Raw genomic sequence first — 15,363 nt, forward strand, 5'->3', positions numbered from 1 at the left:
GTGCTAGTAGTGGTGGGCCTCCTCTAAACCTCTGTCATGGTCTTCCCGGGAGACCCAGTGGGGGTCTAAGGAGACTCCATCCAGCCCGGAGAGGTCAGGGGATGGGGACCTTGATATGGGGCCTCCCCAGAGCTCCCCAGTGGAAGACAGCTTCCTTGTTTCCTACTGGACTGTGGTGGGGCCTTACTCACCCACACAGGCTGTGCCGTCCTCGTTGGGCTCATAGCCCCGGCTGCACCTCTTGTTGGTCCGGCACCTATAGCTTCCATACGTGTTGACACAGACAGGCTTGTCTCGAGGGCACACGAATGGGAACTGGATGCATTCGTTGGTGTCTAAAAGGTGAGGGGAGTCACTCACGGGGGAGGAGTGGGACAGTGGGTCCTTGCTCAGGCTCTGCTGTCCCACCTACTTTGTGATCTTGGGCATGTCCTTCTCTCTAGGTCTTAACTTCCTTGCTCCTCACTTCAATCCCTTCGGCGGGCTCATCCTCTACTTGACTGCTACTTGTTGGGGGTGTCAGACTTGGTCCTGGATCTTCTATCTACCACACTTTCTGTAGGTAGGCCCTTCACACATGGGGGATTCCAGATTCCTATCTCCAGCCCCAACCTGTCCCTGGAGCTCCAGACTTGTGAATCTAATGTGTATCTCACAGTCAGTAGGTCCAAAATGGAACTCTAGATCCCCCAGCCCTCAAACTTCTTCCACCCTGTGACCTTATCTTGCCTAAGTCAATCAACACCACTGTCACCCACTCAGCTGCTCAAGCACAGATAGGAGTGATCCCTAGTTCCTCTTCTTTCCTCTACAGGCAATTTCACAGCAGATGCTGCCTTTCTGCCCCCATAGTTCCCCTCTGTGCATCCAGGTCCTCCTCCTCTGCCACAGCCTAATCCTAGCCTGTACTACCTCTTGCCTGGATGTCTGCAGCTACCTCCAGACTGGCACCCTGGCTTCCACACTTCCCTCCAATCTAATCTGCAATTCAGCAGCCAGGGTGATCTTTTGAAAATGTGAATCACACCATGCCACTCTCCTACTTAACTGCAAAGGGCCCTAGGAACAGAGTCCGGACACCTTGAGACCCTCCCTGACTTAGCGCCTGGCTCTGGCACCATCTCCAGGCACACCAGCCTCCTTCCCATTCCCTTCGCATGCTGAACCTTGTTCCTGCCTCATGCTCTTTGGACTTGCTCTTCCCTTGGCTCTTTCTGTGGCTGGGCCTTCTTGTCGTTCAGGTCTCAACTCAAAGGTCATCTCCCTGACCACTCTGTCTAGAACAGTCTGCAGAGACACGTTGCTTCAAGGGTTCTTAGCCCATCTCATCCAGCTGTCAGGTCACATGTTTGTGGTTGCCCCCACTAGAGCAAATGCCACTCCAGGGCAGGTGCTTGGCCTGCATCCCCTGCACCCTGCACGAACACATAAACATCTGGTGGGTGATAAGAAGGAAGGGTGGCCCTAAGAGTGACCTCACAGAGTCCTGCTGGTGCTCAGGCCAGATGCTGGAATTTCTGTAGACATGCACCATCTATTTAGAATGGTCACACGGAGAGTGGAGGGGACTCATTTCCTCCCAGGCCACCCTTAGAGCTGTACTCCTTCACTTTCTTACCTGTGGTCCCTGCTCTTGTGGCGCCCTCCACCTGAACACTTTCTCCCCTCTGCCTGTCTGGCAAACTCCCCGTCACCCACCAGGCCTCAGCTTAGACCTTGTGTTTTCTGGGGGCATTTTCTTAGGCCCTCCTCAGCTGGTGTAGGGCCCCACCTTTGCACTCCCACATAATACCCCCCCCCGCCCAGCCCTGCTCACTCTGCGAGGTCATCACTGTCTCCTCTGTGCCTCTTCCACTAGCTCTAAGCTCCCGGAAGCCAGGGAGTGTCTGTCTTGTTTACTCTTGAACCTCAGTAGCAAACCCACTGGCCTGGGACTCAGGGGCATCGGCAGAGTGGACTTGGGAAGAATGTTGCCTGAGCATCTAAAGGCAGGAGGAGTCGTTGATCTGACCCCACACTGTTGGTCACTGACAGGGAAGGGTATTGGGTTGAGGGTCTTTTAGATGCTAGGCCTCTTGGCTGTCGCTCTTCCACTCTAGGCCCTCGGAGGACTTCTAGAAGGGTCACTGGACCCTCACAGAGCTGTTGTCCTCTGAGAGTTGAGCTACCTGCCCCCAGCACAACTCGAGGCTACAATTTCCCTTTTGCTGTGTGACCACACTCCACTGCGGGTTTCTCCCCTGCCCCCCTCCCCCATACCCATCCTTGTCTGCCAGCCCCTGGGCTTGCTGCTCCACCTGCTGGCCAAGCTGAAGCCACCAGCTCTCCATGGAAGATGCATGTGCACCATCGCCACTGTGGCCCCCAGGGGCCAGGCCTCCCAGTGAGCACTGTCTTGGGTGTGTCTCCTCCCCACACCCATTCTCTCTGTATTCATGGCAGGAAGCACCCTCGTTCCCAGAACTGCAGTGACTCAGCCTGCTGGCCACTAACATCGCTCCCACCTTGGTGAGTCACATGGCACTCGTCTTGGCATCTGGAGCCCCAGGGACAAACAACACATTTCCCTCCCCACCTCTCCCCTCTCATCTGCAACCTGAGTTTTGCCAGGGCTCGGGCTGACATTCCCCAGGGAGATTCTGGCCTCTGCCCCATCCCCTGGGGCCCGCAGGCAACTCACCCATGCAATGGCCGTTTTCCTGCTGGGAGAATCCTTGGCCGCACTGCAAGGTGGGCAGAAACCGAGGCGCCAGTGAGTTGAGAAGATCCCACCTCAGTTTCCCTCCTAATCACGGCCACAGAGCAGCCATCGCCCTGACCCCAGAATGAGGGGTGCTCCTAACTCTGGGCCTGGGGGCAGCCCCTTCCTCCAGGACCCCTCCCGCTTGCTCTGAGAATAGGAAACTCCGGGAAAGACGAGAACACACTCAGTTCCAAATCCTGCTCCTTCACCTCATGTGGGATCCGTGATGCCTAACAAAACCCGTCCCTCTTAAACTACAAAGCCCCACCTAAACTACAAGTAGAGGAATCGTTATGAAGCCTGCTCTTTGTTAAGACTTCCACCATTCTAGGGGCAAAGTCTGCAAATTCCTGGGAGTCCAGCTTCAGCCCATGGGGCTCTGGGTGGGGCCTGCTTTTCTGGCTATGAGGCCCAGACACCACACTCACCTCCAGTGGGGCTGGGTCCTGAAGCTGGTCTGCATCCCGGGGGTAGGGGATCTCCAGCACAGAGTTCATCTCCTCACTGGCCACACCCCGGCTTACCATCTTCCCATCTGGCCATGTCACCTCCACACTGCTGGCTTCATCCTTCCCTGTGGGACAGAAGACAGAACTGAATTTTAAAGTCTATTTAATTTTAATTAATTTACATTTCCATAGCCACACCTGGCTAGTGGCTACCATATTGGACAACACAACTCTAGAACTTACATTCCAGTGGACAGGCCAATCAGCATGAAGCTGTTTTAGGGAAGAAGGTAAAGCCTGGTGGTTAGCAGGTTGACTTTGAAGTCCCGGGTTCAAATCTTAGCTGTACCACTGGCCTGGTGTGTTGGAAAGCACATAGTGAGGGCCCGGCATCTTGGAGACTTGGGGCCAAATTCCAGCTCTGCTGCTACTTGCTACGTAATCTTGGGCATGTCACTGTATGTTTATATTTATATTATCACTTATAATATATATTTATATATTTATTTTATTTTTAAATTTATTTTTTTATATTTATAATTATAGCTTGCTAGGGACCATGCTTTCTTTTGCCATTGGGAATGTGCCTGCATTCAGGGGGCTTCCTGGTGGGATAGACAGGAACAGAGAAATAACATCAGATATTAACAAGCTCTGTGAAGAAAACAAAAGTAGGCAACTGGGTAAAGAGGAACTGGGGGCTGGCTGGGGGCTTTTTCTAGAGTGGGTGATCAGGGACAGGCTCCCAAGGATAAGGCACTTGAGCTGAGCTCTGAATAAAAGCTGAGGTGATAAAGAAGCGGATGGTGCAAGGCACAGGAGAAGCACCCTTCTGCAAAGCTGAGATGTTTATAAAAGCTAATGGCAAAGCTCAGAGAATATTCATGGAGAATCCATCCACACATGTTGCTACAACAGTGGTAGAGAGCAGCTTGGAAAGATCTGTCAGGTATTTAGGCGGTGTCAGCGCTGGCCCCAGCCTCCTGCTTAAGGCATCAGGGCTGTCACTGCACCAAGGTCAGGTTAATGGTGATGAATTGGAGTGGGGGGGAGGGGGCTAGGCCTCACCTGTAGGCAGAAGCTCTTCTAGTGGGTCACCTGGGGGAGAGGGCAGTGCTCAGCCCAGGTAGGAGACAGGGTGTAGTCCCCTCATTTCCACCCACCAGGGATGACCAGATGTAGGCCTGGTGCTCAGGGGTCTGTAGATCCAATCATACCCTCAAGCATCATTCGTGGGCTGAATAAACAATGCATCACCCACATGTATGTGCTGTCTCCCCTCAATGTACGCAGATACTCTTAGAAAAACAAAGGAAACCAGAAAGGGCTGCTGAATTTATAGCAGCTTTGGGTCCTTGGTGTCACCAACGGATTTTACAAGGATCCCTATGGGGGCAGAGGGTAGTCTGTGACACATGTTCATGTATAAAAAAGATTCCTCTGTTTTAGAAAAGGGTTGGCAGCCACAGCGAGACTTTAAGGGGAATGCATGTGTAGACTCCTCTGTGTAGAGATTCACCCTGGGGGTGAGGGCTGGGACAGCGTGGTGTGGACGGGCCCTGCCCCACCTTCCTCCCTGAGTCCTAGCACACAGGGCAAGCTGCCTGCCATGAGCCATATCACCCAGCCTCTGGACCCTTCCTGCACTGGCTCCCCCCTTGCCTGGCTGCTGCTGTGCCATGTGTTAATGAGGGTAGGGACCAGCTGCCACCTATAGAAGTGTCAAAGGTGAGCAGCCCCTGCCTCTGTGGGCAAAGGTGGGGCAGTGGCACCCAGGGGAGGCTCCCAGAGCAGACCCAGAAGCCAGAAAAAATTTCGCATAAACCTTTCTTCCCCTACTCCCTCCTCCTATAATAATTCCTTTTAGAGGAGGAGGGTGGATATGGGATGGGGGGTGGGGGTGGGTATCACCTGTAGATTTTTCCTCTGTTTTGAAATTGTCACTTGAAGTTAAAGAGACTTGGCGTTTTTAGGTTGTATAGTGTCCAAAAGAAGTGGCATGTATAAAAAGTAAACATTTTTCCACTAAAAGAAGGAGACAAAGAATAGCAAATGTTTCTCACCTAAGCCAAGAGAACAGCTACATGAATACATTTTCCAGCCTGACTGAAGTGCCACAAATAACTCAGAAGAGTCACCGAATATTCATAGACAATCACAAATTTACATTCCGTTTGTAGCATGCTGTTCTGAGTCCTGCTTCCTCCCTTTCTCCAAACCCAGGGAGGGGCCAGGCTATGAGATAAATAAGCCAAGGAGAACACATCTCAGCAGAGCTCCCTCCTCTGCTGCTGATTATTATGCTGAATTGGGCACCCTGTCTGGGGCCTTAGTTTCTTTATCTGTAAGATGGGCATTTGGCCTAGGGCTCTAGCACTCCTGGGGAGGATAGGCCTTCTTCCTTGCAATGTGAGCCCTGCCCCGGCTGACTGTCCCCTTGGAGTCCCTATCTCCATCATCTCTTAGGCATGAGGGACACCCTGTATTTCCCAAAGTACCTGCATTTACTGGCAATAATGCCGGGGAATATGTACCCCAAACTGTACCAGGTGTCCTCAGTGTTAGCACTGGATCCTCTCGGCAGCACCACGGGGAGGGTACTAGATTTACAATCTCCATTTTAAAGATAAAAGGGCTCAGGCCTGGGGAGGTGATGTAAATGGCCCACAGTTGCTCAGCTAGGGACATCTGACCCTAAAGCCCATTTCTGCTTTGCCTTTGTTCTACTGCTCACTTCACCTCCATGCCCAGCCCCACCACAGGCCAAGCATCATGCTGGGATCTGGGATTTAGCCAGAAGCAGATGAACCTGGGCCCCTCCTGTAGGAACGGGCAATGAACATAGTGATTATGTTATAATAAACTGGGAACATGCAGCCATAGCATTGGGGCCACTTGGTGAGAGAGGCGGGTGTTAAAAGTCATTTTATTTGGGTGTTGCAGGAGGAGTTGGAGTTTGTGAGGCAGGGAAGGATCAGTCCAGGCAGATGGTTCGGCAAGGCAAAGAGGTATGGAAAGGTCACGTGCATTGGAAGCTCAGGGAGAGGTTCAAAGTGGGGGAAGCTGAGCATAAGAATATGTATTAGGAAAAAAAAAAAAGAATATGTATTAGGCAGGGGTGGGGGCTGCGGGGGGTGGGGGGGAAAGAAGCCTGGGACGGACTTTGGCGCCTTCATGTGTGAGGCTGATCTGAATCCTCCTGACTACTCTGCGACGTGGGTGGTCTATCCCCACTCTCCAGGTGTAGACATTGGCAAGGGGAAGTGACTTGCAGGTGTCTGAGCTAGGACGGGAGCCCAGGCTCCTGTCCCCAGGCTCGGCTGTTCCCTCTCAAGTCCCCAGACGTCTCAGGCCTTTCCAGGCACTGCGTGAGGGCTTAGAGTGCAGCATTTATGAGCCGTCTGTCTGCCAGGCCTATGTGTCAGGCAGTGGGGCTGCGCACAGAGGGGGCCCCATTAGCCAGCACAGCTGAGAGGTCAAGAGCAGCAGTCACCCCCACCCCCCGCAGCTTTTAAAGGCCAAAGGCCAAAGAGGCACAGAGAATTGCGCTTTTCAGAAGAATTACCAGCAAAACAGATGGTGGGAATACAGTTGGTGGAATATTTTTGCACTTTAATAAAGCAACTTTTATGTGGGCCACTGAATTTTCCTTCCCTAAATGAGCACCAGCAGGCTGGGAGGCAGCTGTGAGTCACTTGCAAACAATTAGCTTAAAGGAAGGTGGGGTGCCTGTGTGTGTACGCGTGTGTGTGTCAGGGATGCCATCAATGCGTGGGGTGGGCTGGCCAGTGGGTGAGCCCCCCATGGGGGGCTGGCAGGGCAAAGTAGATTGTGGGTGCTTGTTTTCACTTTCTGGGTTTGGCTCAGCTGCCTCAGCCCTCTGTAAAGCAGGAACTGGAGAGTTCAGGGTGTGGGATACGTAGGGTGGGTGCGTGGGGGCCAGGATGCAAGTTCAGAGCAACCAGTGTGCTCCAGGGTGGAGAAATGCTTCTTTATGAGAGAGAGAAATGCTTGTTTATGAGCCCAGCTGGCCATCTGCTCCAGAAGGAGCAGGGAAAGGCCAGGGCAGGGTGCACAGGAGGGCTGCAACAAGGCCAGAGCAGGGGTAGGTAGGGGGGTAGCTGACACTGCCCTAGGAGGGACATTTCCTCGGGACGGAGCTGAGGGCACTCTGCACAGCACAGTGGCCCCTCTGGGAATTCCAGAGAATGAAACAGCCATCCAGCGAGGTCCCTGAATTTTTATTGCGTGGTGAGATGCAGCCCAGACCCTTGGGAGTCAGGAGAACACAGGAGAGTCTGAGAAGCTAGTGCTCTGACCAAGGCTGAGTGCAGAGATGAGTGGGACATGTGGATGGCAAGGAGGCAGCTGCTGGAGGGGTGCAGGTGCACACCCATGTACGGGTCCATGGAGAACACTCTCATCACACCCTGCTGCAGAGTCCAGGGGACACAGGGATGATTCACAGAGGGAGGAGGGGAGCAGGGTCCGTTGGGGTGAGTGGGAGCACCGTGAGTGCTGGAGGCGGGCTTTTTTGGGCCCTCTTCCCTCCAGAGACCTCTGGCTCCCAGCACGGCCACAGCCCCACATCTGTGGCTCAGGAATTCAGAACAACAAGGCAGGCCTTCCTTGCATTCGTGTTCTGCACATGTGCCTTCTCACCCCAAGCGCCACAAAACAAACCGCTCAGGACTGGAAACCATCGAACTGTCTGTCAATAGGACACTTGCTCAATAAATGACAGTGCCGCCACACAATGAAATACCGTGTAGCAAGCACTGAAGGAAAGCAGAGGAGGGATGTGCGCACTTGGAACGATGTCTGGTTATATTGTTAAGAGGCGGAAATAAAAGCAAGTTTGGGAGTAATAGGAAGACTACAATCGTTTTCGTTAAAAAAAAAAACCTCCCGAGGAATATTTATCTATAAATACGCCCCCATGCACACTGCATGCAATAAAAACCTATCAGAAAGCACGGAAGTGGGAGCAGACCGTCCCGACCACTGTTCCTTACCTTCTTCTCCACATTCCCGATACCCCTACCCTTCTGCATTTCTTTTTTTCATAGCACTTAATATCTTCTAACATTTTATGTATTTACCTAGGTATTATGTTTATTATATATTTTATGTTTCTACTATTTCCACTAGGATGTAAGGTCACCCATGGCGAGGATCTTTGTCTCCCTAGTGTTTGGCACATAGTAGGTGCTCAGTAAATAAGTGTTGACTAAATGAATCAAATGGTATTGGGAGAGGGTGAAGGGAGAAATGTTTACTCTCAATCTTCAAAACAGTGATGAGATTATGGGTTATCTTTCCTTTCTTTTTAACGATGTTATAATTTCTAATTTTCCTGTATCGATATGCATTATTCTTACAATCAGGAAAAAAAATTAAATCCTTCTAAGAATGTTTGCAAGCACTGCTCTTCCTGCAGGGCTCCAGGTGGAGGCCACCACCCCCAGCTAACAGCTCCCAGGCTCCTGGCAGTCCTGCTCTCACATAGCATCACCTGGCTTTGACCCCCCTCCGATCTGCTGTCCCCCTCCAGCCTGGCTCTTGGCTCCCCCCACAGTTTGGCTTTGGCCTCCCTCTTTAGGCTCTGCTTCTAGTGGATCATTGCAGTTGTGTGGGCACACTGAACACTCCACCTTTGGGCCTTTGTTCAAGCCAGGCTAGCCCCTGGAATGCTCTCTTCTGCTACCTTCCATGCCTTCTAAATTCCTACCATCTGGCTAGACCTGACACTAGGCCCATGTCCTTGGGAAAGCAGAACTAATTCCTCCCGTGCTGGTCTGGCCAGAGTGGTGGTGCATCCAGATCTGTCTTGCACGGGAATCCGTGTGTCCAGCTGCCTCTTTCACTGGACTATGAGCCTGGAGGGCAGGAAGTATTTCTTCTTTGTCTCATCTGTCTCTTTCCCCTGTCTCTCTGCATCTCTTGGTTTCCCAAGCTCCCTGTCTGCCTGTGTTCGCTCATCCTCTCTGTTTCCTCAACCCTTCCTTTCAAGTGGCCTTCTCTCTTGGCTCCCCTTCTTCCTACCCCACCGCTGGCCCCTCCATCAATCAGGAAGGCTTGCGCTATGCTGGATCCATGAAGGAGACCTGGATCGGGGCCTCGGTGCTGTAGGGATGGAGCCCACCTGCTCCTGGCTGTGCCCCTGCCTCTGGCCCTGCTCAGCTGCCTCGAGGAGTCTCCCTGCCAGGCCCAGGGCTGACCCACAGGGACCAGTCCCCAAGAGCAGCTTTCATTCAGTGGCTCTCTGGGAGTGGATCCTGGCAATGGAGAGGAGCCTACAGGGGGACCCGTGGAGCAGCTTGAGCCAGAGTTCAGAGCCAGAACAAATCCCCTGGCATCGCAAAATATCAAGGATTGGCAATCAGGAGCGGCTCCCAACTAGGTGCAGCATCTATAACCCTGAGTATGGGAGGCAGACAGTTGCGGAGAGGCACAGAGGCTCTTGGCTCCCTGCGATCCCACCCAATGACCTGGCCGAGGCTTGCGCAGTTGAAAAAGTAGGTCTGTTCTCTTGGCAGGGGCAGATTCTGGCCAGAGAGGAGACCCAATGAAGCCCATGAGCATGTCTTTTTTTTTTTTTTTAATATATTTGGGGTTTTTGTTTTGCTTTTTGTGAGAGAGAGAGAGAATCCTTTTTTTTTTTTAATTAATTAATTAATTTATTTATGATAGTCACAGAGAGAGAGAGAGGCAGAGACACAGGCAGAGGGAGAAGCAGGCTCCATGCACCGGGAGCCCGACGTGGGATTCGATCCCGGGTCTCCAGGATCGCGCCCTGGGCCAAAGGCAGGCGCCAAACCGCTGCGCCACCCAGGGATCCCCCATGAGCATGTCTTAAAAGAGCACAGGCAGCCCACGGGATGTGAGGAAGGAGAACCTCAGCTCCAGTCCCGTCCTTACATTGCTATGTGGAACCTCAATTTCCTTATCTATACAACAGGGTGGGAGTTGATATCCAGCCAGATACCTGGAAAAACATCTCACCTATACCATGGCAGTTACTCCGGTGATCATATAGCCTCGCGTGGATCACGTGGTAACTGAGGAGACGTGGATGTCCAGGAAGAAAGAGTCAGAGCAGGAGGGCCTTGGGGGGCTCTTCACAGAGCTACGGGAGGTCAAGCTGTCAAGTCACGGTGGTCAAGAACTCAGTGGTGTCCAAGGAGTGGGGTCTAAATCCAACTCCTCTACTTTCTGGAGGTGGGATTTGGGGCAGATTACTTAGCTGGAGCCTCAGTTTTTTGACCTGTGTAATGGGGTTATGATTTATCATGTTGTGGTAAGAACTGAATGTGTATCTTTTGCAGAGGTTGAGCCCAGTGCCTGGCACATACTAAGCGCTTGGTGACTGTCGGCTACTGCTATTTTGTGAGAAAGGACTATATATTCAAAAGTCATCGGGGATTCCCAGGTGGCTCAGCGGTTTAGCACCTGCCTTTGGCCCAGGGTGTGATCCTGGAGTCCTGGGATCAAGTCCCACGTTGGGTTCCCTGCGTGGAGCCTGCTTCTCCCTCTGCCTCTCTCTCTCTCTGTCTCTCTCTCTCTCATGAATAAAAAAAAAGGTCATCTCATGGGATGCCTAGGTGGCTCAGCAGTTGAGCATCTGCCTTCAGCTCAGGGCATGATCCCAGGGTCCCAAGATCGAGTCCCACATTGGGCTCCCTGCAGGGAGCCTGCTTCTCACTCTGCCTATGTCTCTGCCCCTCTCTCTATGTTTCTCACGAATAAATTTTTTTTTTAAGATTTGATTTATTCATGACAGACACAGAGAGAGAGGCAGAGACACAGGCAGAGGGAGAAGCAGGCTCCCTTCAGGGAGCCCGACGTGAGACTTGATCCCAGGACTCCAGGATCACGCCCCAGCTGAAGGTGGTGCTAAACCGCTGGGCCACTGGGGCTGCCCAATAAAATCTTAAAACAAAACCAAAACAAACAAAGGTCATCTTGTACTTGGCCAGCATAGCAAATGGCTACCGTAAAAGTGACAAATGCTTCAACTGCCAGCTGACCCATCCAGGGTGAAAGAGCTCAAGAACATGCTTATATAACCAGGCTCTGGGTCCCCTAAACATTTATGCTTCTTTTTTAGACTGCATAAATATTATGTGTTCCTATGAAAATTGGAACACACACAGAACATATGGAAGAAATTAAAAATCACATAGGTCCGGATTTGAATGTCAGCTCTGCCACTGATCTATATCATGTGACCTTGGTGGGTTTCTTAACTGCTGTGATCTTCAGTTTTCCCATTTGTAAAATGGGGATAAGTAATGCCCATTTCACAGGGGGGTGGGGGGTGGGGGGTCATGAGCATGAAATGAAGCAAAGTGCCACCTGAATGACAGGGAGTTACTATGTTAATCCTGCCCCTAGAATCGCTGTTCATACTTCCTGCATTTTCTTTCAGTTTTTTTCTTTGCCCATATGATGTGTGTATAATATTAACACATACATATATATTAACTTCAGAGCATATTGCCTATTCTTTCGATGTTAATATATCACCCCATGAGGTGCTAACACATGGGGGAGGGTGTCTGATTTTGAGCCTGGGTATATTTGACTCAAATGCTTTTTTAACCACTGTGTTTTAGTAAAGCCTCTCTTGGCTCCTCCACATTTTTTCCAGGATTGCCCCTCCTCTCAAGAAGGCTTTTCAGACATTTCTCCTTCCTAATTTCCTCCCCAATGCGTTTCTTTAAAAATGTTTGATGTTAGGGCAGCTGGGTGGCTCAGTGATTGACTGTCTGTCTTCGGCTTGGGTCATGATCCTGGGGTTCTGGGATCGAGTCCTGTATCAGGCTTCCCACAGGGAGCCTGCTTCTCCCTCTGCCTATGTCTCTGCTTCTCTCTTTGTGTCTCTCATGAATCAATAAATAAGTAATCTTTAAAAAAACAAAACAAAACAAAAAAAATTTGATGTTGAAATAATCCTAGATTCACAGGAAGTTGGAAAGATCATACAGAAAGGTTCTGTGTACCTTTCATCCAGTTTTTCCCTCAATGGTTAGAGCTGACGCCACTTTAGCATGATACCAGAACCAGGAAATTGACATTGGTACCGTGCCTACGTGTATGCGCGCATACATGCATGTGTACGTCTGTATAGTTTTATGTCATTTTATCACATAGGTGGATTTGTGCAACCATCACAATCCAGATACAGGACTGCTTCATGACCCCAGAGTCCTCTCTGAGGACTTATGGTCATATCCATCCCTGGCAACCACATCTCTATTTTCTGTCTCTGTAATTTTATCATTTCAAGAATATTACATAAATGGAATCAACAGTATGTGACTTTATGAGATTGGTCTCCCCCCGATTCCCCATAATGCCCTTGAGAGCTATTCAAGTTGCTATGTGTATCAACAGTTCACTCCTTTTTATTGCTGAGTAATATTCCATGGGGTGGAGGACAACGGTTTGTTGAACCAGTAACCTATTACATCCCGGGCGTTTCCAGTCTGGGTAACTGCTGGTAAAGCTATCATGAGCGATCTTGTATAGATTTTATGAAAACATAAGTTTCATTTTAATTAAAACATATGTTTTCATTCATCTGGGACAAATACCTTGGAGTGCAATTGCTGGGTCTTATAGTAGCTGTGTGTTTGGCTTTTTTCTTTTTAAAGAAACCACCAAACTATTTTGCAGAGTTGCTGTACCATGTCACATTCCCACTGACAACGCATGGGAGAGTGAATTTCTCTGCATCCTCGCTGGCATGTGTTGTTATCACTATTTTTTTTAAGCTGTTCTGATAGGTGTGTAGTGATAGTTCATGCATACCACAGATATACCGGATAGCTGTTTATGTGCGGTCTGTATATCTGTCGCTTTATACACATAAACAGAGTAGGGTTTTCTTGCTTCCCTCTCCTAGACAGGAACCAATTTTCACCCCCTTGCAGGTGATCACCCTCCCTCGCAGAATGCGAGGCTTCTCTAAGCCTTCTAGCTAAGGGAAGGCACCAGCCGTTTGCTGAGGCTTTAATCACCAAGCTGGCTCCAAGAGGCCAGGAAAACAGTTGATTTGGACAAATCTGGTTCAGGCCAGTGTTTGAACAAGGCCTCAGTTTTGGACATGAGGATTAAATACCCAGACCCCAAGGTGAATGAATTCAACAGAGGACCACAGTTGGGGGCCCCTGTGAGGCACAGGCAAGGAAACCACCCTTTGGAGCTCAGGCTCATTTCAGAGTGGGGTTGCCTGTATGGCTGTGTCTGCCAAGGCTGTCACGGGATCTGGAAGTACCATGCACCTGGCAGTCCTCTGTTAGTGAGCAGGCTTCTGGATGCGTTTACAGGAACCCACTGTCTGGGCACAACAGCTCATTGCCTGCCCCGCCCTCAGCCCTGACTCACCTAAGCCAAAGTGTGCCACGGGCTCCATCTCACACAGGTAGCCCGAACCCCCGTCAATGATCCTCAGGTGGGCCCCACTCCTCTTGGTGTAGAGCACGACTTTAGCTCCCCTGGCGAAGGCCCCAAACTGGGTCCGAGGCACCACACGCAGCCAGTTATTGCTGAAGCCCTGCAGGGAGGGAAGAAGGCAAGTGAATATGGGGGATGGGCAGGGGGAGCAGGGATGGGGGAAGGCAGGTGACTATGGGGGGGTGGGCAGGGGGAGCAGGGAGAGAGGTAGAGAGGGGCAGAGGGAAGAGAGGAGGAAGGTGAACAGGGCAGACAGACTGGCTGACATTTGGAAAGAGGCACTGGAAACATGAAGGAAAAGCCAACAAAAGACTCAGGAAAAACAGTTTTTGGAGCAAAAATGCCAGTGGAAGGCAGAGGGGCAAAGGGCTTCTCCCAGGAGCAGCCCTTCCTGGAGGTTTACTGTGTGACTGTGATTTATTTCCTGGGTTTCTATTTCCCACCACGCTGGACAAGCAAGCATCCCAGGTACCTCTGCCCTCCATCCACTTTAGATCCAGGGGAGCACATGGGGCTGGGGTGTCTGTGCACACCTGGTTCCCCCGGAAGACAGACAGCGGCTGAGCCATGGACTCCCCGTGGGACAAGATGAGGTCCAGCATCCCGTCTCCATCGAAGTCTGTCACCACACCCCCTGCAACAATGCGGATTTCACTCTGGCCATCAGCCAGGAGACCCAAGAGGAAGAGGGGGTCCCAACCAGGGCCATGTCCTGGCACCTGTGCCCTGGGGTGGGAGGCAGAGAGCACAGTGCTGGGGCAGAAAGACAAGGGGGAAGCCCATCTCCTCTGCTTTCCCAGAGCCGGTTCATGGCAGGAAGTCAGGAAGGGGGCTCCCTTTCCTTTCCCTGGACTTTTGCATGGACAGAGTGGGTGCAAATCATTCAGACCATGAGGACTCCTTTCTGATATATTACACATGCCGTTTGTATTTGCAGTTTTGTCAATATGTCATGTTTGCACATTCATGGTCTCCTTTCGGTCCTCACTACAACACAGAGAGGTGAGGAGGGCAAATGTAATGATGCCTTCTGTGGGTGTGCAGAACAAGACTCAGAACCTGAAGCAACCCTTCCAAGATCACAAATGAGGCAATGGCAGGATGGGGGCTTGGGACTCCTGATCCAGGGCTCTTTCTTGGACACCAGGCTGAATGCCAAGAGGGGAAGGGTCAGAGTGCAGAACACCCCCCAGCCTCTCTTTTCAATCCCCACCTGGCACCAGAGAAGCTACTGCCCACGGATTTCCAGAGTCCCGCCCCCAGCCCTGAACCTGGAAGAGGGGACCATTGCCTCCTTTACTTCCAGCCTGGCATTCCCAGATTCTCACCCCTGCCTTAGGGTGTCAGTCTTCAGAGTGGCGGGGAAGGAGGGGTCCCGTGCTATGGGACTGGCTGCCCCATCCCTCTTGCCCTCATCCTGTGCATGGACAGAGCTGAGCCAGAGGAGTGCAGGCCTGAGCCTTCAGGTGTCCTCACCTGTGCCCCGGCCCTCAGGCTCCAAGGCATCACCAGGGTTGAGCTCCTCGATGAGGGGGTCTCCATGTTCTCTGCGGATGACACTGCAGGAGAGGAGACAGTCATTGTCGGATGAGTCACATGCTGGCGAGGCCCCTGCGGGCCCCCTGGATGCAGAGAACCACTCGTTCCAGTCTCTGTGCCCTGAGCATCCCCAGGCCCCACTGTGCATCGGCCACCACCCGGACGCCTACG

At 51.6% G+C, this 15,363-nt stretch overlaps 1 protein-coding gene across 5 annotated transcripts in view; it reads right to left on the reverse strand.

Annotated features, from left to right (window-relative positions):
- Positions 1-15,363, reverse strand: part of CRTAC1 (cartilage acidic protein 1) — a 157,676-nt gene that overhangs the window by 22,635 nt on the left and 119,678 nt on the right. For all 5 annotated transcript variants that reach the window (XM_072739681.1, XM_072739679.1, XM_072739678.1 and 2 more), the window contains exons 9-14: positions 15,130-15,212; positions 14,187-14,287; positions 13,585-13,753; positions 3,172-3,317; positions 2,681-2,723; positions 192-335 (exon numbers count right to left, since the gene is read on the reverse strand). In XM_072739681.1, coding sequence (XP_072595782.1) covers positions 192-335; positions 2,681-2,723; positions 3,172-3,317; positions 13,585-13,753; positions 14,187-14,287; positions 15,130-15,212 — 686 coding nt within the window. The remainder of the gene's footprint in view (positions 1-191; positions 336-2,680; positions 2,724-3,171; positions 3,318-13,584; positions 13,754-14,186; positions 14,288-15,129; positions 15,213-15,363) is intronic.

The sequence above is a fragment of the Vulpes vulpes genome, chromosome 15 (genome assembly GCF_048418805.1).
Source record: "Vulpes vulpes isolate BD-2025 chromosome 15, VulVul3, whole genome shotgun sequence".
NCBI classification, from domain to species: domain Eukaryota; kingdom Metazoa; phylum Chordata; class Mammalia; order Carnivora; family Canidae; genus Vulpes; species Vulpes vulpes.